Here is a 27,631-nt window from a genome sequence, read left to right on the forward strand (position 1 = left end):
TGCATCGCTCTTCGCTGCACTCCGCGGACATAATAGGTCGGATTTCTGTACATACCTACAAATATATGTATAGTGCGGGCAAATTTTAACTGAAAAATAACGGTTAATGTAACCCGCGCGTATACGTACCGTATGTATGATCTATTTATAGTAACTACACATAATTCGCTAATGGCGGGTCAAGTAAATAGTAGATTGATACACACAAAGTACGCGCATACATATGTATATCGAACGAACTGAAGAAAACTGAGTAAATTTTTTGATCGGGGATGAAAATTGCTGACGAATCTCGTCGTTTTTTTTAACGAAGAATGAGTTTTTTAGGATCCGTTGGGGCGTTTGAAATTTGTTGACCGTAATCAATTAGGTCACCGGTAGGTGGTGGGTTATTTTTTTCGAATCGTATGTTATCCGGTTTTCCTTGATATTCGCGGAAGAAGTTATGAAGTTAGAATCAACGTTGCCGCTAGAAATAAACGGTTTCAGAACCGTCTAATTTGGAGCAACCGGTGTGCAGGCAAAAAACTAATGAAATATGAAGGCGATCGGTATGTCTGAAGCCGCAGGCCGCACTCGTGCCTCATCCGTAAATAGATCACCCATTATATGCGTGTATATATGTATACATATATGTATATATTTATGATGCATCTCTCATAAATTATGTTATTTGAATACGTGACACGTACCGGTAATTTTGTTTGTTGATATAAAGTTGGGATTAATAAAATCGTACAAATTGAATAACGCGCAAGTGACGTGCTATGCGCTAATTTAATGGCAGCATATAGCCAGCGTTTTTTTCTTTTTTTTTTTGTCCCTTTTTTTCTCGCCAGTCGTAATAACTCAAGCTAATCATTCGCGTTTCATACAAACCGCATCCCATCGGTATAGGTATAGGTATAGTTCGATGACGATGAAATTAAAAAACTCTTCGAATTAATTAATTTATTATATGGTCGCGATTCGGTTCGCGAAATCGTGTTGCGGATGATATAATTATTTATCGAATCGATACAGGGATATTAAAATCGATGAATCAACGTGAATTCCGAGAAACTCCGCACTGCGGGAGGCTAGCAATTTTTACTGTATTCAAAGCTATTAAAATTCAACCGGTGAATTTAGTTTGAATTATTTTCTAATTCGGAGATCACTCGCTAACAAATCTTCAAATGTAACACGAAAAATAAACGTTTCAAGTTTTTCGAAAATTTAAATCAGAACATGAATCGAATGATTGTAGATGATAATCAGCTTCCGTATCGCCTCTGCAACATTTTTTTTTCTTTCCGTATACCATCGCGTTGTTGCTGAAGTTCGCTCGCGTTATAATATTCCGAGTAAAGACAATATGTCAAAATGAGAAACGAAAATAGAAAAGAAATAACCCCATCAGCCGCTAATGCCCGCCTGCACTTGCAATAATGCTAATTAACTCCTGAGCGCATAATTTATGGTATATTCCCGTTCTTGATATGCATGCAGTTAATTCCAGCAACACCGCTTCGTTATTATCGTAGAGCATACGAGTTATCCAAGTTTCGAGTTCCTGCAGCAGCATAATAGACGTACTTATAGATGGGTTACGCGCTTATGAAAAAAGTCCATGACTTAACGGGCCATAAATCCCACTAAGAACGAGAGCAAAAACAATCGTAATTGCAATAATAACCATCGCGATCATCGCAGTGTGTACCGACTTTGCGAATAATTGTCAAACAATTATCCGTCGCCCAGAAGTCAATTTTCACGATTGAATTCAATTTTATTGCGGGACAGAAGCGTAGAATGAAAATTCCTTTCGATGGGTTCAGCGAAAAATTGCGAGCGGTGTCGGGGTGGGTAAAAATTTTGTGTCCATCAAATGGATCGTTACTCGGAAATGAGATGAACTCAAATTTCCTATTGTAGGTCTTGGTATGAGTAGAATGAAATTGAAGTGCTGTAAGAATTGAATTGCGAAAAGGTTATCCTTTTTCTTAAACTTACAATTATAGTGCACGTTATGACCCTATTAACCATGTAGATTCTACATGCATGCTGTACATCAAAATTCCTAATGGGGTCTGTTCACTTTATACCCTCCTTTTCATTCATGAATAAATTTCTCCACTGTATACTACAGGTAGCACCTTGCATCCTTCCATGGATACAATGAAAGACCGAATAAGAATAAGAAAAAAAAAAAGGGAAAAACGATGCCAAAAAAAAGATGTATTTATATTGAACGGAAAATTGGAAAATGCTTCAGACTAGACAATAGAAGCTGACCATATGCCAGCATCATCCGCTTCTGGTGCCGCTGTTTCTGTTGTTGGCTACCACTTTCTACTTCCGGAGGCGAGAATGCGAGATGAGTGCGAAGGTTGGCGAGGCGGGAAACAAATGGGGGAATGGGGGGGATGGGGGGGATGGGGGATGGGGGGGGAGTTCAGGGAAAGGGAGTTTGAGAAGAGTGGGCAGTGGCCGATCGAGAGGAAGTGCCTGCGTGGCAATGGAGGCTGCCTGCAACCACCTTGGCTTCCGGAGTGCAGTGGGACTCGCCTCTTACTCCTCTTATACCATTTCCCCTCGAGCTCCTCGTCCACATCCCATCCGTCTGTCGTCCTGGCAACCACCGCCTGCAGAAAACCATCACCGGAACCACCACCACACGTGTTCCTTTCCTTCCTTCCTTCCTTCCTTTCTTTCTTTCGTCTCCAGTTATTTTTTTTTTTTTCTCTCCTCCCTCTTTCCGTCACTCACCCACGTTCTCTATGATCCAAAAATATACCTATGAATATATCCAAGTATTCGTATCTCGCTCATATCATACTTCCTTTCCGTCGCGCAGTTTCTTTGGAACACCCTCTCTTCTACAGGTTTTTTTTTTCAACTTTTATTCTTATTTTTGGTCTAACCTAGGTAATGATATGTGTAAAAAATTGTATTTTTCATCTCGATTTTTCGTTCTTTTCTATTCTCTTCATTTCTTCTATTTTTCCTCTCGACAGCCTCTTCGCGTTCCCAGAGAACGATCTCACAGCTGCCGCGTAGAAAACTGCATGGCTAAAACTGCGGTGGTGAGAAAATTGGACGTGACACGCGAGGGCGATAGCAGCGGAGGACGTAGAATAACCGCCCTCTATCCTCTTTTCTCTATTTTTTTTTGCTTATATTACCCTCTTACCGCGTTTCGCTCCCTCGTCACGATGCGTTATTTATTCAACGCCTCATTTTGCTCATTCAAATTCACCGCTTTTTGGTTGTGAAAATCGATTTATAGAGGATATCTTGCGGTGATCCGCGATCGGGACGTCGGGATATAATCTGAATTCTCTCGCAACAAATCTTGACGGTAATGATCTCGAACGTAGTCGAATTTTACGGAACTTTTTGATCACTTAACTTTTACGAGTATAAAAAACATTGATATTCCCAAAATATAAATACAGTTCTTCTTCGCACGACATTATGTGATCATGTTCTCGTTCTCACGGTATCTCGAAGATTGATATGCGCGTGATTGAAATACAGAAATAGATAGTGAAATTTTCGGCCTTGAACCTGGCAAGTATAGCGGGCACCGTGCGGTCGCACGTTTCCGCAATATAATCGAAAACGATTCCTGAATTTCATTAAATTTTAATTCACCGATGCAAACTGTACAGATATATCGAACATGTACTCGTGTTTCTTCCCTGATTTTATTTGTCTACAGTATCCAAAATCCATTAACGGTAACTAAAAGTATGAAATTTTGAATTTGAAAAAATCCACACGGATACCCAGAATATGTGAAGGCTCCATCGCGATCAAGGTTTCTCTGCGTGAATATGATCTAAGTATCTACAGTTGATTCAAATTACATATCATCGTCTCCCCTCGGATGATTTTTGTTATTTTTTTCTCAGATACAAATTGAATGTATTCAATTATCTAATAATCAGATGATTACCACAGGAGTCTGCTGCTGTGCAACTGCAACTGAAATATATATATATAGGCGCATTAAGAATAATTGTATAAGCTGCAGTGAATCGTGTATAATACCATGTTACGGATGGGTGGCGCTAGCCACCGCAGCCTATTGAATCGTAATTAACTTCAACTTCGACTTCTCCCTTTTTTTTTTTTTTTTCTTTGTATTCGAGCGATTCCCGTCGCGACGTCGTCGTCGTCATTACATCTTCGTCATTGTCGACGTTATCGCCTGTCCGCTCGCCGCGGGACGTTAAAAAAGAAATTGAAAGAAACGAAAAAGAAAAACTGAACCAAAAACTCGAGGAAAATATTTCTTTGTTTTTTTCAAGTCGCGACGACCGTTTACTCCTGAATTACGAAGTTGGGTAAAAAAAACCACTCGTCACGTAGGTATAGCGGAGTGAACGTTGAGTGCGATGTACCATTCGACTAATCGATCGGTAAGTTATTCGGAAGGCGCTTCGGTGCAATCTGAAGGTTTTTCTTACGAGGGATTAAATTATTCAACGCCCTGTAAGCAAAAAGAAGAAAAAGGAGATTACGTCGTTGTCGTCTCTCACCTGTCGCGAGATAGTTGCGTGTCTATAGGTATATGCACACGCATAGGTGGGCCGATGTACACGACACACGCATACCCATCATACACAGAGACACGCGTATGTGCAGCATACAAACGCAGAGACAATGCCCATGTCGGTGATTTCTCTACCTTTTAACATAACAATGCGCACTGTCATACCGAAAAGCTTTGTTCCCACAGCTTTGTAAGACGTAGGTATGTACGTTTATACGTGTATATAATATCTACGTACGGAGTAACGTTCTATACGTCAACTGCAACCTGAACGTGACGCGAATGAATTCTCTGCTTATATTCTTTTATACCCTATAACTGAAACTATGTACCTCGGCTGCAGTACTTTAATGCCATAGGACGTATCGCATCGGGTTGAATTTCTTCGTCTGTGTACGCGGTGGTTTTTCTCCACGCCCGCGCCGTACCGTACCTACGCCCTGGAAGCATATTTCTTTCACTATTTCTGTATTTTTAAGTTGCGTTTTTCGTTGTTTTTTTTTTTTTTTTTTCTCTCTTTAAAACTTTTTTCTTTTCGTACGCGCGACACGTGCGTGCGGGACGATTATCGGAGGAGAAGGGCGGTGCGATATGATGTTCGAGGGACACTCGCGATGTTTCCTTAATACTGGAAACAATGCGACTCGTACGTACGTACCATTCGACTATCCGGGTACGTGAGGTTCTTCGATCTTTATGACTTTTTAAAAGTCACCTGACCGTGCGAACGGAATGACCTCACAATCGCAGTCGAACCCTTCATATTACGTATGACGTGGAATTCACGAAAATGCGTGCATTCGAGTTGCTCCTGTATATGTATACGCGTTCCTCCGCGTACCCGTTATACGGGGTGGACCGAAAAAATATTCCACGCGAAGAAAGAGCCCTCGTTCAAGAATATTCAGCGTTTTATATGAACGTTGTGTGAAATGAACGAATCTTTTTCTCGGCCCATACTGCACGTATTTTAAACGAACTTTAGAGACGACATTTTCACATCGATCATTTTCCACGTCCCTCGTGTACTTGAGATTTGAAAAAAAAAAACCGAGCGATCTTGAATTCTCGCAAAATACGTAGGTAAAAATCACTTTGGGGACATTATTTTTTGCCCGAACTTGCGGTCGAAGACATAGAAAATTTTCTCCTCAGGTACAACAAGAATTGCTGAAACGTTTGTCGAAAAAAATTCAATTAGAAAGGTTTTCTCGGTGTTCAGGTAGTGAATCTGCGCACCCATTGTAGGGAAACTGGAGTCCCCGTGCAGCCCGGTGCGCTACGAGCGTGGGATCGGCAGGAGTAAACGTTTTGAAATAGGATTAAAAAATTGACCCACGGGAATCCAATCTGAAACTGAACCTGACACTCGACTAATTGTTGACCAGGTTTGTAAGAAAGATTAATTTTCTGATCCAACGGTTCGTTACGCCCGTATAGATTTCTTGCACATAATGGGCGTCTTTAAGGCGTCTTTTTATCCGTTACGCATGCACAACGTGAAAAACGGTCAATCCAACAAACGAGAAGCAGCAGAAGTTCTTTGCGCTGTCCAACGAACCGCGAAGAAAAGGCTTTAACGAGGAAAAAACGTCCCATTCTGTACATACGTATACGTGCGGTATAGTTCCCCCCGGCACTGCAGCTCATCGACTGACCCAATGGGAAAGCTATTAATTTCCAATGGGCCAAAGAGCCGGCTGCATGCCGAGAAAATCCTTAAAAGTCAAGGTGCACAGGGACGCCAGACTCTCCCTTTCATCTCCTCATTCTTCGCCCTTATTCTTCGTTCCTTTTCCTCTCCTTCGTTCGTTTCTCCGACGCACCGAACGCGAAAAGTACACGAATAGAAATAAAGAATCGAGCTCTCATGAATCGGTGAAAATCTCAGCGACTAATTGATCGAAAAATTCCTTGACTCGAAATTTTTTTCAATTCCGTGGAAATATTCGTCAACTTTCGGATCGATTTTCCTCCATGAGCCGCAAAGAGAGCCGAAGAATTCGGGCTCGTATCGACAGACTCTCCTCCTTCTGGATGAATTCCTGGATCCAGGTGCTCTACGAGACTTTTGAGAGAAACCTGTACCACGTACGACGGGTGCATCGCAGAGGCATACCTAATACCTCAACTTGACCGACGCGCTTCCATGGAGGGGCCAAGTTTCAAAACTGCATATTTCAGGAACAAAAAGGGGCAAGGGTTCGTTATAGTATTACAGAAATTAGACGCGTCGTATTCCGATGATCGTTCTTTTTTATTCGTTCGTTCGTTTCTTTGTTTTTTAATCTCATCTGCCGACGAAGCATCGTCGTATCGTGGTTCGAAATACATAGGAGGAAAAGAACCGACGTGGAATTCAAGTTCGCTTCCGTAATTATAAACTGGCGCGTCACTCGAGGTTTTGATAAATTTTTTTTTTTCTTTTTTTTTTTTTTCTCTCTACCTCGCCGCGACTGTTTTAAATTAAGTCGGACGAGCACGCGGCTCGTACGGGGAGTTTGTCGAAGATATCCGCTGGAGAGCCGGGTAATAAGCCAGTTTATATCGGAGACAAAAACTAACGGACGACATTTCTCTTCGTCGCTCCCTGCCTCGCCTCGCGTATACGCGCATATATAACAACATTTTACCACGCGCGTACTCCGCTGCAGATAACTGTTGCAAATAGTAATTAGTATTACCGGATCGGCATTGAACGTGTATAAAAACCGAAAACAAAGTGAGATACGCCCTTCGGTCACTGGAATTTAAGGTTTCGCTCAGAAAGCTATGAAAGAAGGTACACGAGGGAGGATAGTCGCTCCCGCCGTTCGAGTAAAAGACGAAGATGCGAGAAGAAGTGAAAAACTTTGAAACGGTTCGACGGACTGCACACTGCTGCAGCAGCTGCAACATCCGATCCGTATCTCAGGCTACGGGTCTGTATGGTCAGAATATTATTATTATTATTATTATCATTATTGTTATCCTTATTATTGTTGTTATATCGGGGTTCGGTCTCCGGGTTTCCAATACCTCGGTTAAACTCGGAGAAAATCGTCGATATTCGGGCACGCGTCGCACGCGCGTCTCTTTTTCTTATTTCTTCCTCTTATTCTTCGTCTTCTTATTCCCTGCAGCTAACTCGGAAGACCCCGCGGGCAATCGTCGTCAACCCCTGAATTATTTTTGAATAAGATTCGGCCGATTGTCGCTCCGCTTTGTGTGAATATGCAAATTTCGAAATTCGCAATCCTCGTCGATTGGGTTCGCGCGATTTTTGAATTTTGCGAACGAACAGCGAAACTTTTATGTTCAGCTCGATCTGATGAATTTATTTATTTTCTTCCGAAATCATGCGTCGATATTTGCGTACAGAGTGAAAAGTTCTGTACTCGAAATTGAGAGAACATATTATAGGTATAACAATTATTTCCATGTGTAGCAAATTTCGTTCAAGTGAATTGGATGAAAGCGAAATTCGGTTTTTTTATTCCTAGTCACGACCCGCAACCGGCGATATACAATTATCCCGATAGTCCTTTTTCCCGCCCGGGTTATAGGGGAAATCCGTAGTACATACTCGCGTGTAAATTGCTCAATTCCATCGTAACTATAAATTTCTTTTCTCTAAGTCACCGCCTCGATTGGCAAACACGAACTGCATGCAAAAGTAGAAGCTTCGCAGGGGAATGGGGACTCATTGGGGTGACGTAAAAGCTGCGACCCTGCCGAGGGATAATCCTTATAAGCGATATATTATAGCTGGTTTTTCATCGTTTCAAATCCTCCCCTCGTACGAAAAGTTCCTCAAAGCCTTTAATACAGCACTCAACTGGAGCCCAATTGATTTTGTAATTTTCGCTTATCTAATCACCCATATAACGTACAATTTGTCGAACGCGACCGTTCCTCGTGGAGCCCCGAGACCATCGGTACAACTCCGATATACCTACCCGATGATTACGACTACGATAATTTCCGTTTTAATGATAATTTAACGGTGATATTAATATAGTCGATGAGTCGTAAAAGTCGTTTAATTTAATTAGCAAAAAATTGGCGAAGTTATATGCGGTGAGTTTATTAATTCACTTTACCGTACAATAATTGGTACGTCATCGACATGATTTATTTGAAAATTCCAGACAACGATATCGCGTTCAGCGCCGGGTCAGCGCCAGGATTCTCGTTTAACGCCGTTGTTTGCTCAGTTGCCAGAAATTCCCAACCGGCAGGACTTACGTCCTCCCGGTTTCCGTGAGCGGATTCACCGGGGCAGATTGGAGAATCGTTTCGCCGGAGCGGTCGTGGCGATGAAGTTTTCTAGCGGGCTCTACCTTCTTACCTCGATGTTGACTTTCCCAGCACCGTGTTTCCGTTTGCCCTTGGCAAAGCTCAATATCAACGCTCGGTGCACCCATGGGACACGAGTTAGAGTTAGGTATACATACGGAATACGGAATACGGGGGGGATAGGGTTCAACTCCTAATTGCCTCGGGGTTTAATCGCTACGAAAATATCGTATCGTCGAGACGACGAGCGAATCTCTCACCTCGATCAAACCCGATCGAAAATACGCGCGGGGGCTGTCGTGCAGCCGTGGACTCTAGTGGAAATCTCATCCGCCCTGTAGTTTCTTTTACGAGAACGAAAACTCGGAAGGGTGATCGGTGATCCGTTCGCGATTCTCGACGTTCGATGCTTCGGTGGACAGACGTGATACGCCTTCAAGGTCATCGACCCCGCGGTGCATGTGAGGTGGCCCGCACGGTGCGGCACAAGTGAAAGACCTCGTTCTTCGCAGAGGAGTCGTGCATGTGCATATATATCGCGACTGCGTAAGATCGTCTTCTATAGCTGAACTTGGTACGAAATATGTGTACGGTGCAATATACATATATATACCATACGTGCTCTTCCTCCGAGAATGAATGAACGGGGTCATCGTTGCGTTGCGTGTTCGAAGGAACGAACAAACGTCCGAACGAAAAGCTGAGAGGTGAACGGGTGTTGTTGCGATTCTCGTTCAAAAACATATACTCTCCGCTACCGGGAGCCCGCGCGCGCGCGCGCGCTCATCATCGAGAAGAGCGTTACACGGTACGACTTTCGCCCAAGGGGATGCGGACGTATAATTCGTAACGCGTCTACGACGTGGAAATCGCGCGAGTGTGACGAACGAACGCTACGCAGGTACGCAATACGCGTCGACGTTAGTTTTACCTATCCATGCGTACGTGGCGGGAGCTCACGTATGACGTATACATATGCAAACGACTGCGTACGACTCGCGGAAAAATTGCGTGCTCGATGCCGCGAAGTGTGCCCTACGTAGCTTCGGACTAGAAGGAGACGCGCGTACGGAGTATGCGTAGGTCGATGTTACGTACACGCCTTGCAGTGCGTTGAAGGGGGGAAAAAAAGCAGCAGGAAGTGGTTCCATCTGGTTCCCCCTTGGTCTGACCTGTTGAACCACCTCGCGACCGGAAGAACACCGTACACCTCTGCCTGCAGCACCGGAGCCCCTCGTCCTCGACGTAGTCGTGTGGATATACATATACACGTATACGTATAGCTAGCTGCATTGGTTCTAACTAGGGGGAAAAGGGGAGTAGGACGGAGAGAGAAGGGGGATAAAGGAGGAAGAGGAGAAGCAGTCCCTTGAAACCCGGGGGTTTGGTTTTAAAACGACAAAGGCTTCCATTTACACCCAAAGAACACCGTGCGTACCGCCTGCGTATGTATAACTATATATTATTTTTATAACATCGGTATATAACTGTACGCGATATCCAGCGTGCGTTATCAGTGCGGAGGGAAAACCCGATTATATACCAAACGACTGTATCGTAGAGTCATCGGGGAACGCAATCGCGTCACCTTTGTGTATAGAGGTGTACATTTTTTTACACCCCCTCCCCTCCGTTATACGTGGTCCGCTCGTCGCAACCACCCGGCTTGTTTACACACCTTAACACCCGTGCAAGGGTTTTGTTACATAAACGGCATTCGTATCGTTCGGATAAACGTGGAGATTTTTCGTCCGAAAATTCTAGCCCATAGATCGTTGGAAAATAGAGAGAACGAATCCCAGATGATCTTTTTTTCTTTCTCACGTTACGCAACGTTTTTCCTCGGGGATATTACGAAGTGAAATTTTTCCATCCTCGTCGCGTGGCATCGCGTACGTACTCATTGTGAAAGTAATTTCCGCAGGTTGAACGCGATTCCTTCTATACGTGTGGAATATTTTTCACATCTCTCCGTATGTAACATCGTGCGTATGAGATTCGATAGAATCATCCCTTACGAAATCCCTCCGTTCCGATTGCACGGATAATTCGAAAAATCAGCCCACAGAAAATCCACGAGGATCGGACTCTGGAGTATATCCTGCAAAGGAGTGACAAAAATACCTGCGAACATGTGCGTCGCGTATTATACATAGGTATAGGAATACTCGTTGAAACTCGGGCAGGTTTTGTCAAAGTGTTAAGTTAGGCACCGGCGCTAGTTGGGTCCTCTTCCCTCGTCATTTCTCCTTCCTTTTTTCCTCTTTCCTCTCTGCTCCAGGTCGTGCGTAGGGTATGACGTCACTTGGTAGGGAACTCGGCGCGTGCCACCGTTGATTCGAGGAGGGGGTAATACGCTCGGCCGAAGCCATCATCCGTGAGCTGCAGAGACCGGCGGTACGTATTCGTTGGTTGGTTCGTTCCTCCTGGAGTAATACGACGGACGGCCTGCTTTACTCTGGCACAGGGTGCGTGGTGGGGGTGGCGCGTGCAGCCGGCCTGCAGCTGCCCCTTAAACTGGGGCCCGACTCCCCTCGGGGGGACCGCCATTATAAGTAGGGGTAGCCTCACGCTGCAACCTCCAGTCGAGGGTTGCACTCCGAAACAAGCAGATCGTTGGGAGTGTGTGAATTTGAGTAGAGTAAAACGTTAAGTAAAATCGCACCCGCGACAACCTTTCAGAACGTTACTTCGCTCCAACCCTTCGGAATCGGAACGGCGACAACGACGTGTGGATTAAAGTAAAGTTTTTGCTGAATTTTGTTTTAATCTAGCCACCGAGAAGTGTACGTCGAGTAAAACCGTGAGGGGACGATTCGCCGGATAAGTTTTATTCCAAAAAGTGAAGTTGAAGTTAGTTTCCCGCTCAATATCGAAATATTAGTCGGAAATAGTCGAGGGGACATCTGTCGGCGGTACGAACTACCGATTGGCAAAGTGTTGAGTGTTCAGTTTTCAAAGAGTTTCACGTTCGTTCCGAAAGTGCGGCGTTAGCGTCGCTCTCTTCCCAGTTTATCCTATCCCGCTATAGAGGAAGGAAGGAAGGAGCGAGTTTGGGAGGCAGGAGAGGAGGCCCGGTGCTGCTTCTGCTTTAGCTGTAGCCTTTGGTTCTGTCGGCGTGGGGGAGAAACAGACAGAGCGCCGAAGGCTCGCACCAGTAGCCTCTCAGCGACGGAGTAGTGAATAGCAGGAGAGTCGAACGCGCGCGTGTTTGGTTTTCTCGCCGGGGTTCATAAGACCAAATAGAAGAATACATTTTTTTACATCCACCCCGTCGATATTAAACTATCCACCTATTTCGCACACCGAAACGAGGACAATATCAAAGGGAAGAACACAGTCGATCGGTTTTTCATTTATTTCTTCCTCTATTTCGAGTGTGTGTAAATAAGTTCATACATGCGGGGATAATGACAATAACGAGAAGAACATTCGCACAAATGAAAACAACGAGAGTTGTAGAAATTTTGATATAAATATTAGCGAGAATTAAACTGATTGGTGGTTGTTTCGTTTCATTATTATTCTCAGTTTTTTTTTTTTCTACCTTCTTCGTTAACAGAGAGGGTGAAAGAAAATTTACAAACTACCGTATCGCAGTAATGATGTACGGGAAATGGAATGTCCTGTTAATAATTTTTTCTCCGAGAGTGCGGACGTGTGAAGTAAATTGAATGATCTCTGACAGAGCTGTCTACGAAAACAACAATTGATTAAGTTATAAAGAAATTAATCGACGTAACAGAGAAACAAAAAAAAAAAAAAAACAAAACGAAAAGAATTAATCAACGTTCCCGGTGTGCGTCGTATCACGAAAACAATTCTTCTCTACCTTGTTCGACAATTATCATCGACCACAAACGAGATTTGGATTAAGTGTGAAAAGTGTGCAGTGAATATTATATTTATTTATTATTCGTTATCTATATCGAGAAGAAAATTTTTTTTTTCTCAATTTTGCTACGTCCGAAGATATATATTTTCTATACGTATATTTTTTTGTCTTGTTCGTTTCGTATGTTTGAATATCATCACCGAATTGGCAGTTTTGTCTGATTTATAGAAAGAACTGTGCTCGATAATAGTATATATACAGTGTTGTTTGTTGTGCATCCGATAATAATAATTAATATATATATACATATATATATTATATTAAATAATTATCCGCGTCATAGTAGCGTTCCATGGCTATGCAGTGTCGTCGCGTTTTATCTTCGAAAAGGTAACACCGATTTAAAAAACGAGGCTACGAACCTGGTTTAATTTTTAAACCAGCGTTTAAAACGACGTCCCGTGGCTTTATAAAAAGCAAAACATGTGGACCACCGTTATCCTGTGGACGGCAGCTGTCGTTTTGCTACCCTCTCCGCTCGAGGTAAGAAGAAGACTTGATCGAGGGTTTAGAGTTTAATCAGTAAAAATCGGAAACGTTGATTTTCGTCAAATGTATGCACTGCAATTCGTACGTGGGCAATACGTCTCTTCGACGTTGGACGTCGACGTATGTACATAGTTTGTTTTTTCCGTTTCGGAGAGCCAAAAAGGTCCACACGAGACGACTGACTTGACATCGCGTGGGGTTTTTTAACTTTGGCATCGCGTATGTTTCGAGTCTCTTTGGCGCCGACTTTAATTCGTCATTCTTATAATATCCGCTCGTTGGATTCGCGTACGACTTTTGTTTCCATTCAGTAAATAGATCTTTCAATTTTCTCGCCTTTGAATCGAACCGCGCGATAGAGAGAAATACGAGGAACCGAACGGAGTGTATTCCTCTTTAAGAATCTTTAAGGTGGCGAGTGTAAATATAGGGCTAGACTCTTGGTTCCGATGAATGACACGTTGTTTGGTCCGGAATCAAAGTCAGTCGGTCGTCGTTTGTTCCGTTGTGTGGATGTTGTTTTGAAACGTCGACTGAAGTGAGTTTCTTCTCCAATTTCATAATTCTGTTGTCGTGGGATCTTTTTCTTTCTTTCCTTCTCTGCCCTTTTTCTCTCTCCTCTTCGCGAGTTTGAGAACTCACAATTAGTCAGGGTTGGGGATTCGAAGGGTTCACAGAGAACCGGGCTGGCCGAATCTCGCTGGGAGAGATTTTTTTCCTCGTCTTTTTATTATTCTTTTTATTTTCTCACTCTTATAACGCACCACTATGTAGTTTTCTCCATATCGTTTCTACCGACCCCCATCTCTCGCCGTCTGAAGAAGAGTCGAAAGAGAGAACGGAAAGTAGATTTACTACAATGCTAAATCTGGAACCAACTCTTTTAGAATTGTCTAGTCTTCACGTTCCACAGTTTTAAACCTGAGACTCTCTCTATCCAGCTTCTCGGTTTTCCTCGAAACACACTTTTATCCATATCGTGACGTGGAGCGCGCACTTTTTCACATAAAAATTCCAATCTCAATTTGATCTCTTCTTCGGCGGGTAGCATCGACCATGCTTCAAATACCAAACGGGTTAGTTGGTTTAATTTTATCTCTTCCGAATAGAAGAAGACGAAGAAGTAGAGGAAGAGGGAGAACCGTTCTCCGTCAAGTTGACGTTTCACTCTCACTCCGATGCGGATCTGCCGATCGAGACCCCAAAACCTTTGGACGCTGCGTGTTTTCGATTTCCCGTCCCTTTTTTCTCATAGAATTTTTCCGCGCTGCGCCCTTCGTACCATCGTTCGCGTTCGCTGCGGTATATCTGAATCGCTTATGACGAAATACTGGGGGTATCCATAAATACACGTGAGCCATTCGGATCCGAGAATAAACCTCTGCGCCAAAAGTCAATCCGAATCGGCGTGGTCGGACCCCTGCTGTCGGTTGTTATAAGCACCGTGTATACTTACTTCTTCTTCCTCTTCTTTCGCGGCAGTATATAATACCCGGTGGCAACTGGCGTAAGTATGGGTATTTTTGTGCCTCTGAAACGAAACGAAATGAAATGAAGAAACGTCTCGGGCAACAGAAACATAACAGAGAACGGGGAACGGAACAGAACGAACGACGCCGGCTCCTCGGTACTCCGGTGTTACGGACGCACGTGCGACGTTAATAGCGCCGCTGAACTGCCTTTTTTTTCTCCATAAACGATTTCTGGTTACTCGATATTTATTTAACGCCCGCCCTTATAGTTTCCTCCATTTCTCCACCTTATTCGCACGCTATCCCCTACGCACAACAATTTTACGCATTCATATTTTAGGGCCGCACGTTCTCGGTATACATATAACTTCCGAAAGTTGAGGCGGCTTCTGTCGCGTCAGCTGTCTCGAATTTTGCCATCTATTTTTCGTTTTCGTCTTTCATTTATTTCCTCCTTTCTTCTATCATCCTCTCATCTCACGTTCTACGGTGGATACATACGTTCCGCCAAAGTATAAGAGTGAAAATTTCTCAAGATGGCCTCCTGCCAGCTGAGCAGACGCCCGATTTTCAAGCTTTTTTTCCTTCTTTTTTTTTTGGTTTTTTTTAATGCTTCTTTTTCTCCACCCCTTTCCTCACTTCCTTCCTACTCTACTCGAATCGCGTTACTCGTCTCATCTCTCGTATCCACTCTGAACCCTTTTTTCTATTCTTATTTCTCCTTTATTCTGCTCGCACACGTGTGCACACGAAATTCTATAATATCTCCTCAAATATTACATACGCGCCACTTATACGTACACGTGAATCGTACTAACGAACTTAACGATGCGAATATTGCGATGAGAGGTGTGATTTTTGAATTGCGAAAATTGAAGGAGAGCAAAGCCTTTGACCATTTCCGCGTCGTTGTCGAGGCACTTCATAAAATGTTAAAATCGAAAAAAGAAGTTCGCTACATCACGTGTAATAAAAGACTTCTTTTTTTTTTTTTATATCATCTCACCGCTGAGCTACTGTAATATTGGTGCAGTCACAAGTTATACGTGTACGTACAACCCCGGGGTTTACCGACGTGCTACAATGTTTCGTATTGGTTTGTTTGTTTATTCAGACCGACGAGGATCATTGACTACCTTCGCCGCGAAGAGTAAAGAGTTGAACGGTCGAGTAGGGTGGTTAAAATGGGGTGGGGGATAAGATGAAGATGAAGAAGAAGTGGAAGGGCAGCAGCATCACCGTCGTTTCTAACAGCAGGCCTCTAAAACTTGAGATGCACGGTGCTCTCGAAATCGCGTCTGGTGTTTAACAAAGTCGTCTGCTGCTCCTGCTGCTTCTGCTCTTGCTGCTCCTGGCTATGGTGTTCCTGGATTCTTTCGGTCTTATATACATACGTGTACATATCTGTTTTTTTTTTTTTCTCCTTTCTTATTTTGTCTCGTGCCTACGACAACGACGTCAGCGACCGTGCGAGCTTTAGAATAACAAAAGTGTATACGAAAAAGATGAAAGAAAATTGAAAAATAAATTAGAATTAAGGGGGAGCCGGAAATAAGCGAACGAATGAATGAAAAACCGCGCGGAAGAAAGTTGTAATCGACCACGGTAGTAGGTGTGAAATTATTCGTAGTATTGGGATATCTTTGAAACGGCCGATTTATGAATGAATGACTGACGATTTTACGCTGGCAAACGTTTGTAGATGCCAACGTACAACTCGTGTATGCACACGTGACTTATGTGGTATATGAACTCTACATATGTATAGATGTAGGTTATACCAAGGGGACAATTCCGAGCGACCAGGTTATTCTGGGATTTCGATGACGAGCGCTGCTTAATTATATGTTTGCCTATTCATTTGTGTTCGTTCCCTATTACTTGTGTATAATATCTGTTTCCAAGTTTTCGTATTTATTGATCCTTGAAGGAGGCGATTCTCGTGTATCCTACGCTCGATCATCGATCATTTCAGCCTTTACGTAATAACGTTGAAACCTCTTACATTATGTTCCATTTTATGTTTGTTTTATTCGACTCCCCTCATAAACGCTCGGTTATCGCGATCAATTTTTTTCACAAAGACGAAGAATCAAAGAATCTCTAGAGTCAACTCTTTTAATTGCTGTCCCAGGAAATACATTCACCTTATAGTTATACCTCGTTAAATTTAGCGAAGATAAGAAAAAACGTTGGTAATAAAAGATAACCAAAATTGTCACTTCAATTCATTATACCGGTTCTTCCGTATTTTTCATCTCTCTCATCTTATTATGTAGCATATTTTTGGTCCTAGAATATCATTGATGAAAAAGGCGGAAAAAAAGTGAAACACGATGAATATTCAATGAGAAACCGCAAAAAGCGAAATAAGGAGAAAATGAAAAAGGAAAAGAAAAAAAAGCTTATACGACTGAATTACGACTTGTGAATTTTTAGCGTGAGCTAAAAGATTTGTAATGATTACATTATTTTGTTTAAATTTAAATTTAAATTTGAAATTTTCAGGTCAGCGGATCCGGCGTGTTCGAGTTGAGGTTAAAATCTTTCATCAATGAATACGGGAAAGACAGTCTGGGCAAATGTTGTTCCGGAAGTACGTCGAGGACGGGTGAATGCTCAGGATCATGTAGAACGAGGTTCAGGGTATGCCTGAAACATTATCAGACTAAAATCGACACCACGACACCGTGCACATTCGGAGATGTCGTTACGCCCGTATTGGGCGATAACGTCGTCGATTTGAGCCCCACGATCTCTCTGCCGAGCTTTTCCAACCCCATCAGATTCCCGTTCGACTTTACGTGGCCGGTAAGTCGATCAATAAAGATACACACGTGTATCCTCCGTCATTTACTGCATGCCTAACTTTGACGTATCCGAGGATGTTATTTTTCAATTCGAGAGGGTCGGGCTGGAAATCAATTTGATCATAAAGAAATCTCTGTGACGACATATTTTCACGGTGATTCATATCGTATTGTCATTATTATTATCAGGGCTATGAATCATAGGATGTGTACTATTAAATAAATCAATCGATGGTCTAACCGATGGGCTGCATTGTACAATGGCCGTAGGACGATGGAAACCGGTTACTTGAGTCGATTCAAAAATAATTATAGTTTAGTCATCATTACCCAAATTCCATACGGAAACAAGAGAGCGTACACATGGTACATTGGACCGGTTGAAGAGAAAAATAAATTCAATTTCAAGATTGTGAAACTCGGGAGAACGCTGTTGAAAAAAAAAAAAAAAAATGAAAAAAAAAAATAACCGGGTACGCCCACTTCGCGCCCTTATTGAAACTCGAGTGACGAAAATTTGTAAAACAAAGATGTGAAACAAAGACCACACGGTATGTGATAATCAGAAACCACGAAGCATAGAAAAATGCCGTATACACATGGGCGTACTAAAATATAGCGACAGATGGTGTGCGGTGGAAAGAGAGGACGAAGTTAGTTGCAAAGCACTTGTCTTCTCCTTCCCCTCCCTCGGGATCATGAAATGCAGCGTTCGACGTACGTACAACTTCTATGCGCACGGTGCTGCACATCACCGAGCTAAAAACTCAGGCCGTAGAACCAACTCCTGCTGCACACTTCGTGTACGAAAACGCTTCACGTAATACGCGCTCTCCTGCTGCAATAGCAACAACAGCAGCAGCAGCAGCAGCACCACCACCAGTACCAAGAGAGCGGTGGCAGATGGCTTAGACTCTTTTGTACGAGGACCCTGAGGCCTCTCCTCTCTTCTTGCTCCCAACTCTCCTACTCTCTTCTCTCTCTCTCTCTCTCTCTCCGTTTCTTTCCTTCCTTTTCTATCCTTCAGACTGCACGCTTTGGCTTTGCTCAAAGTTAAATTTACTAACCCATATGGCGCCCCTTGTACATATACATACCTATATACCTTATACACCGTTCGGTTCGTTCTCCTCTTCTATGAGACGGTGCACATAACTACGAGTTAAATGGCCGTACGTATTTATGTATGAAAAAAGTATCGTCGCACCACTGTACTAGTTCGCTTGGTACCGACAAGTGAAATTTTCACGTATGGAATGTTGGTGAAAAAAAAAAAAAAAACTCACAGTTTTCGGGAGAAAGAGTCTGAAACATCTGGTGCAGCGTACCTATACAATACGTGTCTAATGATAAAGGCGTACAATATGATTTTATTGAAATGACGAGAGCCGATGTTTTAGCCGCGGTTTATGATATCGTTGTATTTAATCGTTGGGCCGTGGATTTTCAGTTATACACACCCACGTATGAATATATACGTATAATACGTATATATATATATATATACTTTAGTTGTAACGTAAACCAATTAGACTAGGTTTGCCATGGTTATGATTACGGATCTCCAGCGGCTTAATTAGCGACAGACGTGCATAAATTAATTGGAGCCGCCCGTGCTCTGCAACTCTGCTGCAACGTATGTAGCATATATACATGTTATATACATAATGTATATATATTATGTATATTATATGTAACTAGAAGAACTTCATAGCATATACGAACCAACCATCCACTTTACCGCGGCAAGATGGTGTCTGCTTAAGGGGTGCTGGGTCACGTAAACTATTAAATATGTATTTATATATACATCAGATTTATCTACGATTATGTGCGGTGTATACATGCCCATATGTGCATCGCATCTATGTATAAAATCACCAGTGACGACGAGTTATTTTTATACATAATTATTTCTGAATATTATCTTTTTTGTTGGGGAAAAAAGAAGATTTATAATGCTGAACACAGAACACCGGTATGCTGTGTATACCATACAAGGGTTCATTTACCGGGGATATACTATAAATTGAGAAGTGTAATATACGTACAAGGTGTACATTATCGCGGAATACTTCTCGAGAGTAGCTGATTACGAATGACTTATGGATGCAATATTTTATTATAAAAAAAAAGTTGTCGAATTTGAATTTTTTGTTGCTTTTTAAGTGGAGAATTTGAAATCTAGATGTACAACATAAAAAATCTGTAATGAATTTGGACGGGGAGCTTTGATTATTGAAAAATTTTCGAAAAAACTTCGAGGAGCAAGAAAATTTAGAAGTGGACCACTTTTTGAGCCAAGTGTACGAGAGGATGATAACATTTAGCTTAAACGCACCGAGTCGATTTACGTTTTTAATGATATAATTGGTGTTCAGTCTCGGCGATGTACGAAATATTAATCTCTTTTCCTCTTGTGCGAGAGAGAGAGAGAGAGAGCGTGAAGCAGATAGAAACGGAGGGGAGAAAGAGAGATGGGAACCGAGAGAGAGTGGCGGCTGCGTGCAGACCTGTGCACCGGTTAAATATTTCAGGGTTCGGTTCTTTCCTTCCGTAGTAGCCTCTTTTATAGTCCGGGATGATTGTTAAGAGGAGGAAAAGATCGCGTGCCGGATTCTACACCGCGTGTAGTCCGTAGATGATCGGATTCGAGGCTACTAACCGGACGGTAGAAACAGAGAAAGAGGGAGCGTATTACGACGATGACGATGTAAAGAGAGAAAAAGAAAATGAGAGAGAGAGAGAGAGAAAGGGAAGGACGTCGGACAACCTGGTCCCACGCCCGACGACTGCGTGATTCGCGTCTCAAACGCGAGTTTGAAGAACAGATGAATGGCCGACCGACGAAACGGGCAGTCCGCGAAACGCTTAGCATAAATTACACGATCGCAACGCTGCTGCCTGGCATCAGCCCCGACGAACGACGAGGACGATGACGATCGCTACGAAGAACAGGAATAAAAATCAAGAAAAAATAAATGAATAAGACCGATACGTGACTTTACTTCTACCCAGACGCGCGAACCATCCTCGATTATTCGATCATTGATATCACTCTCCGAACGATCGGCGATCGCCTATGGTTCGCGCTTGCGTCGTTTGACGTTATTCGTAGATCCCAGTTGGACGAAAAAAATGGTGGAATCGAAAAGGGGGACCTTTAAAAAAAAAAAAAATCACCGACGATTTTCGGTACCGTGAATCTATGCCATTGTTCAATTTCTATGCGTACACAAGGGAGGTGCAAAAATCCACTCCGTCCGTTTCACCTTCGGTTAGGAACATTCTTCTCGTTCCTGCTTTTTTTTTTTTTCATTCTTTCATTCCACAGGTTATATCTACCTGCGATTTATATTGTTGCGTCAATGTGCATTGTGTCTATACGTATTATGTAGCTGCAGCGGGTCTACGTGCCGTTTCATTCAGCAATTTCTGTTTTTTTTCTTTCTTTTTCTACCGGTTCGTTTGGTTCGTTAACAATGAAAGAAGGTATGCGCGGTTGTAAAATTTTGGAAATTTTTTCGAAGACGTTGGAAAAAGAAAGGAGAACTTGATTTCTTTCTACTTTGATCGGGGAAGAATATATTTACATTTACCACCTATACGTGGGGTTGATTTTTTTTTACACGGTGGAAATGGGACGAGAATATTTCGCGGATCGTCGAATTTAAAACGAACGAAAATTAAAAGAAAAGAAACCGAACGGGATTACGTAACGTTTCGAATGAATGGTAATACGTTCGTGTGCGTCTCTCGGGTAAGGCGACGACACGTGGTCGAGGCTGCCGCTGCTGTTCGGTCTTCGGTCGTCTGACAGGTATCAGCTGATATACCTCTTCGTCACGACGCGACGTCCGCTGAGGAGAAGAAGAACTGTCAATGCTGCTTATGTCGATACAGGGGTACGTCGGTATCCCTTTCTCTCTCTCTTTTTCTCTCGTTCCTTCTCTTCCGATCGTTCCTCTGACGACGCTCACATGGAAACTCCTTATTAACATTGTATCACGTATCCATATTACCTATACGTATTGTATATGAAATATAATATAGGCGCGGAAATTGTTGTCTAGCCTTTCAAGTGGGGGGACGTTCCTCGTTCTGTTGCGGGTCAGGAGTGCCGCTACAGGTTTAATGGGTCACTGACGCCGCTCTCCACCTTTTCAATATGCATATGGAGAATACGTGTGTACGTGTAATTACCATTCAACTATTCACTGCACCGTGCGAGACACATAGAAACAGATATTGTATAACACATGTCAACGATCGTTCCATTCGTTTTCTGGTAACGAGAGACAAAAAAAACTACAGATAACCGTCGATTGAAAACCGTTCGAGTAATTGCACTTCGGTCTATTTTTTCCCCCTATACGCGCAGAGGGAATTGAATAACTAACAATAAGTACAGGTTGTGAGTCGTTCAATTCCTCGCAGTCGGCTGATCTCTTCTCACCTTCCTCAAATCTTACCCTTGCGTTGGATCTTCTTCCTCAACGTTATCGAATGACAGGAAAATTCGTTGCCTGCGCCACTCGATTGTATAATCGGTGACGGTGGTGGCGATGGCGAAGGTGATGGCTATGAGTCGATTTGATATCACGCACGATTCGCGTACGTGTGTAAAAGTGGAGTTATGTGTGGTACGGTGTTGCATGTACAGAGTTAGAGCGTGCCAACGTGGGCAAGAATGATGGGTATGAGAGAGACGGCCGAAGTATAAAAGTCGGGGAATCGAGCGAGAGGGAAAAGGGAAGAGGAGGCACGAGGAGGTGCAGGCACACCAGAGAACGGTGCTCCAAAGAAGAGGAAGGGAGAGGAGACGGGAGCGGGAGCGGGAGAGATGAGGAGGAGGTATGCTGCGCAGCCGTGGGAACCGACTCCCGGCTCCCGACGAAGTCCTCCCTCTTTCTCTGCCTCGTTCCTTCTCTCTCACTCCTCGATATCCTTCTTCTCTCCCTCGCTCTCCGTCCGAGTCTGTGCGCGCCTCTATTCCACTTAGATTTTTATTTGCTTTTATTTCATTTTATTTTATCGTCTATACGACTGCCCCCCTCTCTCTCTCTCTCTCTCCGTCGGTCTTTTTCTCTTCCCTTTTCTCCCGATACACCCCGAACGGGGAATCCGAAACGAACTAAACTGCAACCCGCCCGTGCACCGGTCGAAAACATACCCAACATTGCTCTCGGGATTCCGCGGTCCGAGTCTTCTGTAACTTCAAACTCCTTTACACGTACGTACGGTATACGAAACGACCGGCTGCTGGAGTATGAAATTTTTTACCAGCTTAATTCGAAACCCCCCCCTGTGTATATATATATATAATAGCGATAACGACAATAATAACAGTAACAACGATAAATTAACGCACGTGGTACGGGCGGCCCCGTTTCATTTGTCTCCGGTAAAATTTATATCTTACTTCTCCCCGTGCTGTGTCTCGTGGGGGGTGAGGTGGACGCCGCAGGAGCGTATAAATGTAAGGAAGGTTCGCCGTTCTATCTTTTTTCTCGGGCCTTTGTTTTTTTTCTATCTCGGCTTCTGACTTTGGAACGCGAGGGAAATATCTTCTCCGATGATGCGACTTTGTAATTTTTGCCGGCGCTCCCTGCGCGATAAATCTGATTATCTTACGTATACTCACTATACGCTCTTACCGTATCGTACGGAGTACTATGAAATCATGTACACCCTACGGGTATACATATTCATACATATGTATATATCTACGTAGAAGGGAAAACTGGACAGCTATGACCAAGACGCGAAGACGACGCGTTCTTGGGTCTGCTCTTGACCATTGCAACGACGACGCCGACGACGAAGACGGACGACTGGCAAGAATAAAAAGGAAGGAGGAGGAGGAGGAGGAGGAGGAGGAGGGGAAGGCGTCGGGACGCGAGACAGATCTCTCTCTAAAAATATAACCGGGCTAGTGTCCACCGACAGAATCGTCGACGACGACTACCTGTTCGGTTCTCGACCTGTTCTTACGAATCACCTGTTCGTTCGTTCGTTCGTTCTTTCTCTCTCTTTTATTTTTTATCTTCCTCTGTTTCTCTTTCTCTCACGATACTTCCGACACTATCAGCGACGGAGGTTGGATCTCACGTATTACTACTATTCGTGATGTTCATTATCTATTTTATAGCATGCACAGCTTATGCAATGCGCACAAACTTCATATATTACGTATCGTTAAATTTATACGTTAAACCGATGCGACAAAGGAAAGAGAAATTTTATGTCATGGTATCATTGAAAAGTTACGAATTAATTACTGTAATTATATACGTACGGGGTGATATCCGAAACAAGTAAATACAATCGCGGAAAAAAACAATTATCGTTGTATTTACAGGAATCTGATGAGATATTCATTTATATTACTTCGGTTACCTTTTGAAGTAACACGCAATTTTTCATTCCGATTGAATAGTTTTTTCCTTGTTTTATCCGATCGCACGGATCATTATGTATTTTAAAATCGACGCTTGTTAATCAATTTAATCATACTCGATAATTGAAATGCAAACGTATGAATTACACACGTCTTGTAAGTTTTATAATCACGTGTGCGCACACGAATGTAAATTTTGTAATCCTCTGAAAAACAGGTTTTAATCAGGATAAAATTTTTCATTCGTTATTCACTATTTATATGGATATGCGTGTAAAATGTTAACATCTGACTGATAAACCAATCTAATATATCCGCTTTTTTATTTCACTTCATTTTTTAAATCGAGAGGTTAAAAATATACATGATAGTGTAATGTAAAATATTCGAAAGCGAAAGTTTGTAACGCTCTTTATACCTTAACGCTGCGGGTATTTTACACATCCAACTGTACAGTAAAAATAATAACAATAATAAATAACCATTTCTTCTTATGAATAGTGGAAAAATGGATTCGAATATTTTTCCAGTACACTCTGTATACTGCATCTCTCTGTATGAAATTAAATTCATTTATGGTTATCGTATACGCATACATGCATTATACATATGACGTGCCTGGAAAATACAGTAATTCGATCATTATATAGTATCAGTGTGTCAGGAATCGCATGTTCGAACATATCATGTCGTGAAATGACCTAAACAATTCATTGAAAGGAGAGAAAAAAATTTACAAAAAAAGAAAAAAAAAAAAGGAATGAAAAAATAAACACCATGAAATGCGTTGCAACAATAATCGTGATTCCCTTGATCTGTTTTATGAAATTGCGTGAGCTTGGACACTGTCAATAATAATAATAATAATAACAACAATAATAACAATAACAATTTCCTCTACAAATGCATGCATGCATGCGATGGATACCTATGAAAATGTTGAAGAATGCATGGGTTGACCTAACCCTCCACATCTATTTTACAATCATACGTGTATGCTCAGTGTGAACAAATTACTTCGTTCGATATACGTGTGGATTTTAAACTCGTAATTTGTACGCCCGCCCCCGAGGCGCGTTTACCACACTATTACGTTGAAACTAGGAGGGTGAAATAGAAGGCTGCAGGCGCTACTTTGGTTTCTTAAATTTCAGGAGCACGCGTCATTGTTTTACATTACACGTGCGTACTGTCGTACATGTGCTCGTTTTAAATACCTATGTACACCTATTATGTCGTTAATTATGTACCAACGGTACACACGACTAATTTTTATGTGTCGTTGAACTCCGTTTTTCCGTATTGCAACACACCCGGTGATAGAACATTCCTTTTTCTCATATCTCTTGTGAATTCTAGATTCCATGTTTTTTGGCAACTCTGACGTTAACGGCAACAATTTCTATTTCTTTTTCAGGGTACGTTCTCGCTGATCGTCGAGGCTTACCACGACACGGATAACTCAACGCAGCAATCACCCGGTAAGTTTTTCTGCAATTCAAAATCCATACCTCCGAATTCCTCTTCCGATTTCCCCGAGCTATTCCGATCCATCGATGAAAATTGTCGGTTTTTTGGCTACCTGTCGAAGAAAAGGGTCGTAAAGCGACGACGACGACGACGACGGTTCTTAATTATTTTCTTTCTCCACGGAGTCGCTGTACGAGCACCGTAGTAATATAAAAACGTGACAACGCGAACGCCCGCGCCGGGGGTGGGTGAGACTCGATGCATGTGTGGGCCAGCTGGCCCTTAACGTTGGTTGGCATCGCGAAGCGGGCGCGCGCGCGCGCGCGCCATCGACATTAAGGGAAGAACCATACGCTTTGCTTCAAAGTTTCGGTTTCGGTTTTTCTTCGACAGCCGTAAGACGCAACTTCCGCCCGTGTGCGCGACATTAGCCAGACCGCGTATGTCATACCTATGGTGTATGTAAACGACCGACCCGAGCCAAACTCTAAAACGTTATAGTATGTATCTCTTGTAAGATTGCGGTGACCCGCGGGTAGGAGTTTTAGGGGGATATAGACACGCGCCGTAGATCGATTTTTTAAGTCTTTCTTACTTTGGTAAATCGTGTTGGATTTTTTTTTCTATAATGTCCACGTCGCAAGTAGGTAGATCTGTGAACCGTTAGAGTATAATTGGTGTACTAAAAATTCATTCAGCAGTTTTTGAATCGTTCAATCGTACTTTTTCGCTGCAAGGTAGCATTTCAGAGTATCTTCCATCTCGTTCTCCTCACTTCTTTTCTCTTCTCTTCTCTTCTCTGATACTCAGGGGGCAGGGAGAAAGACACACGATCGGTTCTACCTACATGAAGACAACGTCGAGAGGGTGGGTGACTAGTGTTTCCTTCCTGTGTAACCATATAGCATCCCGCTGCAGTATGAGCATAGGTATACGTATATACATAACATATATACAATACACATAATATATTCGTGTGTGCGTGTGTAGTGTACATACATGTATACAGGGGGTGGGAAGCGGGGGGGGGGAAGGGACGTTTGCTCTTATAGTGGCGAAATCCGACACCGGACCACTGCAGTGGATACATCCTACACGGAACAAGGTTTACGGTTTATTATACTTTACACTCCTGGCGTAGGATATAAGAGTAAAAGAGGGATGGGTAGTGGCGAGGGAAAATGAGAGGTAAGAAAAGGAAGAGAAAGAGAAAAAGAGGAAGAGGAAGGGTGGAACTAGGGCTGCCCTCTGCCACCGACGATGGCCAAGGGCATGGAAAACGCATAGCCATATTTTTTACACCTATGTACCTACGTACATATTCGTATGTATTACATACATTTATAAAACCCATGTATACCGAAGAGACAGAGACCCTCTTCCGTCGATTCCGCGCTTCCCTGCGCGTCAACGGCTTCCTCTGTTTGTCGAGCCATTAACTTCCCCGGTGCGAACGGTCAATCACTGCCGTTGCTGCTGCTGCTGCCACTTCTCTACCGCTGTGCTCTCGATCCTATGGCCTGCAGCGATCGGTGAAGACTTTCGGGTCGTGTACATGTCCCATGTGGCGTGTAATGTACATATATGTATATACGGTTCCATAGAGTGCAGAGATTACATATAAATGTTAATGGTCGGTAACATCGCGAAGGTTAGATAACCGGGTGCTGAACGATAATTTTTTTCCGCTCTTTTTTCGGTTCATTTTAACGATCGCGATCGGTTTCCAAACACGATTTTTTACACTCGAGGCGTCTCGTCGTTCAATAGAGTTGGGCTTGTGCAAAAAAAAAAAAGAAGAAAATTACTCGATAATTATTTTCGGTATACTTCTTGTGTGTTTTCTTGGATATTCTTTTTCATTGATTAATCAATCGATCGATTGAATCAATAGCGTACGGCGAAGAGTTGTATGTTAACGTATATATAACGACGAGGTATATAGAGAAGTTTATTTCGAGGAAATATAGCAGCTATCTTTCCAGTGGTCCTTTTTGTATATATACATTGGCATACGTGTGTATAATATAGGCGTATACATACGTATGTTCTACTAAATAAATTTATAAAGGTAACGCATGGCGGCGTACATCCGCTCTTATACCGGCTCTTAATTACCTAACGAACCTGTGCAGCAGCAGCAGCAGCCAGCAGCAGCGGAGCTGTTTAAATTCACGGAAATGGTTATACGTATGTACTATAGATATAGATAGAGATATACGTACCCCGTGATATGTTGCTACGAAGAAAAAGATTTCAGTGCCTTTTTCCATC

General features: G+C 42.8%; 1 protein-coding gene across 1 annotated transcript in view; it reads left to right on the top strand.

The window, feature by feature from the left end:
* The first annotated feature begins 11,327 nt into the window (after positions 1 to 11,327).
* LOC105685951 (neurogenic locus protein delta) overlaps positions 11,328 to 27,631 on the top strand; it is a 28,520-nt gene continuing 12,216 nt past the window's right edge. The window contains exons 1-3 of the mRNA XM_012400449.3: positions 11,328 to 13,199; positions 17,186 to 17,488; positions 25,305 to 25,368. Of these exons, the coding sequence (XP_012255872.1) occupies positions 13,140 to 13,199; positions 17,186 to 17,488; positions 25,305 to 25,368 (427 nt within the window). The 5' untranslated portion in view covers positions 11,328 to 13,139. The remainder of the gene's footprint in view (positions 13,200 to 17,185; positions 17,489 to 25,304; positions 25,369 to 27,631) is intronic.

Source organism: Athalia rosae, chromosome 1 (assembly GCF_917208135.1).
Source record: "Athalia rosae chromosome 1, iyAthRosa1.1, whole genome shotgun sequence".
Classification (NCBI taxonomy): domain Eukaryota; kingdom Metazoa; phylum Arthropoda; class Insecta; order Hymenoptera; family Athaliidae; genus Athalia; species Athalia rosae.